General features: G+C 51.5%; 1 protein-coding gene across 1 annotated transcript in view; it reads right to left on the reverse strand.

Annotated features, from left to right (window-relative positions):
• Positions 1-268: 268 nt before the first annotated feature.
• Positions 269-4321, reverse strand: part of LOC119430457 (phosphodiesterase 4D interacting protein) — a gene marked incomplete in the record, with an annotated part of 68222 nt that continues 64169 nt past the window's right edge. The window contains 6 exon segments of the mRNA XM_037697869.1: positions 269-2059; positions 2492-2538; positions 2796-2934; positions 3512-3643; positions 3762-3943; positions 4105-4200. Of these exon segments, the coding sequence (XP_037553797.1) occupies positions 2003-2059; positions 2492-2538; positions 2796-2934; positions 3512-3643; positions 3762-3943; positions 4105-4200 (653 nt within the window).

The raw sequence follows: 4321 nt of genomic DNA on the forward strand, positions 1-4321 counted from the left end.
GACTCCACACAGAACCGTTTCAACATGCAGGAAATCATCCACAGCTCCGTTTATTAACAAAAAACACTTTTTTACTTTGGTTCAGCTCGTTCAAAACACAAAAACAAAGTAAATATTACTTTACTGCAAACTGAAATAAATACCTGGGTCAGCACGTTGTCCATTAGGCTTGGACCAGAACCAGAACCAGAACCAGAACAGCAACGGGAAAGTTTTTTATTGCACAGAAACCCAAAGTTTCAGATTGAAGGAGGCAGAAAAACGACACGAGGAAACTGAAGACTTCTGGGTTTAACAGGACCGGGACCTCCAGTCTGACCCGGCAGCCCGGGTCCCGCAGCAGAACTTCTCTTTCTGAAGCAGATCCAGTAGTTGGACCTTCTGGAGGTCAGGGTCATCTGGAGGTCAGAGTCATCTGGAGGTCAGGGTCATCTGGAGGTCAGGGTCATCTGGAGGTCAGGGTCATCTGGAGGTCAGGGTCATCTGGAGGTCGGGGGATGTTCGGGTGCCATCTTAGGGCTTTAACACCTTTTCTCCAGACCTCGCCTCCTCGTCAGGACTCTGGGACCGCAGTCAGAACCGTCCTGCTTCAGAACCGTCCTGCGTCAGAACCGTCCTGCGTCAGAACCGTCCTGCGTCAGAACCGTCCTGCTTCAGAACCGTCCTGCATCAGAACCGTCCTGCTTCAGAACAGTCCTGCTTCAGAACCGTCCTCGCTCCGTTTCAGACACCCAGAGAAACGTGGAGACTGATTTGATCCGGAGGATTTGGACACGTGATCTGAACAAAATCTGATCAAGACATAAGAACTCAGCGAGTTTTGTGAAATTGTGGGAGTTTTTACAACTAATTAGTTCGGTTCGACTGAGGTCCGACATCTGAACCGGGTCGACTGCACTTTGACTTTTAGCTAAAGCCAAATGAAAAATAATAAAAGATTATTGTATGATTACAGGCGGAGCTGTGCTACCCAGCTGACACTAACAGCTGTTAGCATCGTCCTGCAGGAATCGGAGCCGACGCTTCAGAGCAAACTAAAGTTTTCAACCTCCGACCTTTACTTTGGAAAGCAGAGGTCCAGTCGGGTCCCAGCTGTGCTGAAAATGTTGGACACGGTTCAGCTCTGACCCGACAGCCGGGTCGATCTGATCCAACTTCTGCTCAAACCGACCCGAGTTCTGAAAATAACCCAGCAGTTTTTAGTGTGTTCAAGAACAACCCTCGGACCTCATGCGGGTCAGAACCCCTGAAGGAACCTGTCGGCAGGAGGAAACGTTTAAAGATCTGCAGCTTGACCCCAAAACAAAAAAATTATTTGATGATGAAAAAGGTTTTAAAGTTTCAAAATCTGTCTTCTGTGCCAGTTTAGACCTCTCTCAGTCTGCTGGAGCTCAGAGTGCGTGTTGGGGAGGACTCTCAGCTACTACCATCAACTGTCAGTCTGGGCTCATTTGTCTGTCTGTTAGCAAAATATCTAATGAAGTAGTCACTGGATGAACATCAACAACTGACTGGCTTTTAGTCAACAAGATGGCCGCCTTAGCTCGGTCTCGTTGAGATTCACAGAGCTAAAGTTCGGTGTGGTAGTAGCCGAAGGTCATCGTGAACAGGCGCTCTGAGCTGAAGGACCAGCGTCCAAGACAGCAAGACATGTGCTGCTTCCAGGAGCTCCTAAAGCTTCAGCAGGACCAGGAGAACAAATCTAGAAGAGTTTGACGAGTTCCGTCATCGTTTGCGTGAAGAACAGAAAAACACGGAGATCCGTCCAAACCCTACGTCTGCTCAGGAGCAGACACGAAGCGCGGAAAGTTCTGGTTCTGCCGGCGTCAGGGGATGGTCTGAACCTGAAGCTCCAGCTGGAGGAGGCTGCAGAGTCTGAAACATCAGACCCGAACCAGGAGACGGAACCACCTTCAGAAGCGAGGCGGTGGTTTTAGTGTTTTCAGGACAGGCAGGGTCTGCTGAGCGCCTGCAGGGGGCGCTGCTGAGGAGGAGGACGGTGTCAGGACACTCCAACCAGGAGAGGAGGTGAGCCCTCTGAAGCCTCCTGAGCTTTCACCTGGAAGAGGAACAAAAAGCAGAGCTGTGAAGGTCTACAGAAACCCTGAAGAGACCACCTGCAGACCTCCAGGTGTCCTCAGGTGAGCTCATATGGGTTTAAGCTCAGAACAGTGAGGTGGACACCAGAAGGTTTAGATGCTTCTGAAGCACTTCCTGTTTGTAGATGATTAAAACGGAAACACAACAAGGAGTTAGTGGAGGTTAGGGAACGCCAAGCAGCGACGCCTGAGGACTCTACCTTTAACACGCCAGGTGGGGGAGGAGGAGGAGGGTGAGAGGGGAGGAAGAGAGAGAGCAGCTCGGTGGAGGGAGGAGATCCTGAGCTGGTTCTCCTGAAAACCCCCAGCAGGAGGAGGAGAACAGGAAGGAGACAGTTTTAACTCCGACGAAGGGACGATGAAACCAGTGCAGGTGTGAGAACTGGACTCACCTGGAGGTTGGACCTGGCTGTCATAAGGACGTCCCGGGTTCTGGACACTGGAAAGAAACACAAAGTGGATCAACATCTGTGATCTGACAGAATTATAGAGTCCGGTTCTGATCAACCCTGGAGGTTACGGTCCAGAACCAGGACTGGTCTGGTCCTGTAGATCCAGGTCGAGAGTAAATTACAGCTTTCTGTTGAACGGCAGTTTTGTTCAGAGCTGAACACTTTTTACGTTTCAACCAGAGAACCGACTGATCTGCTTCGTGGTCCGGACTCGGTTCTGACGGTTCTGGACCAGGTCACTCACGCTGGCTGACGATGAGGCGCTCCATGCCGTCTCTGCTCACGTCAGAGCTCCTCAGTCTGTCCCTGGTCTCCTGCAGAGCCGCCTCGCGCTCCGAGAGCTTCAGACGCAGAGAAACCATCTCCTGCAGCAGAGCCTCGTCCTGAGCAGGAGAACACAGGAGAACACAGGTGAACACAGAGGAGAACACACAGGAGAACACACAGGAGAACACACAGGAGAACACAGGTGAACACAGAGGAGAACACACAGGAGAACACACAGGAGAACACAGGTGAACACACAGGAGAACACAGAGGAGAACACACAGGAGAACACAGAGGAGAACACAGGAGAACACAGGAGAACACAGGTGAACACAGAGGAGAACACACAGGAGAACACAGGTGAACACACAGGAGAACACAGAGGAGAACACAGGAGAACACAGGTGAACACAGAGGAGAACACAGAGGAGAACACAGGAGAACACAGAGGAGAACACACGAGAACACACAGGAGAACACAGGTGAACACACAGGTGAACACAGAGGAGAACACAGGAGAACACAGAGGAGAACACACGAGAACACACAGGAGAACACAGGTGAACACACAGGAGAACACAGAGGAGAACACAGGAGAACACAGAGGAGAACACAGGAGAACACAGCAGAACATCAACAAACCACATTAATCCTCAGTACAACTGAATCTCTGACTGCAACACTGATTCTCACCGGCCCGGTTCCGTCACAGTCGGGCAGAGTTCCTCTCCAGAAGCGGCGCAGCAGAGAGTCGGCCTCCTGCAGGACCTGGTTCAGGGTCGAAGAGTCCGACAGCAGTTTTCTGACACATCCCGAGTCTGAAGGCTGAGGAGTCAAAAAGCAGGAGTTTCACTTGTCAGAACAACAAACCTCCAGAACACACACATACAAAAATACATTACGGGTCTAACAGAACCATCCAGGTGGTTCTGCCTCCTCTCACCTGATGCAGCTGCTGTGAGGCGTTCAGGGACCACAGAGCAGCCTCCATATTGAGGAGGAGCGCGCTCCCCTCCAGGAGCTGCTGCTGCAGCGCTTTGAAGTCCTCAACATTTCCGACTGCATGGCGGCCATGACAGTCAGAGAAGGAACCTTCTGGAGCTCGACCCGATAGAGATGAGGCATCTGAGAAGGAAAAGAAGGGAAACGGGGATAGAGAAAACGGGTCCAGCTCGGTATCAGAACCAAAACATGATGAAAACACAGCAAGCAGGAGGTAAAACACCCATAGATCCTGTTGAGTAATCAGACTCTGGTTCTGGTTCAGGTCAGACTGAGCGTCTCACCTGGATCAGCTGCTCCTCGGTGTCTCCGCTCAGATCGTAGAGGAGACGGAGCGCTGAGGGGTCCAGCGTCTCCGACGGGCCGAGACGGGACATTTTCTGCAGAGACAACAACAAAAAATGATCAGTTTCCTCCTGAAATCAAACCGACACTAAAGAGTCGTGGTGTGGCTGCAGGCGGCGTGTCAGCTCGACCAATCAGCAGGCGGCGTGTCAGCTC

This window comes from Nematolebias whitei, chromosome 3, assembly GCF_014905685.2.
Source record: "Nematolebias whitei isolate Nwh7 chromosome 3, NemWhi1, whole genome shotgun sequence".
In the NCBI taxonomy this organism is placed as follows: Eukaryota; Metazoa; Chordata; class Actinopteri; order Cyprinodontiformes; family Rivulidae; genus Nematolebias; species Nematolebias whitei.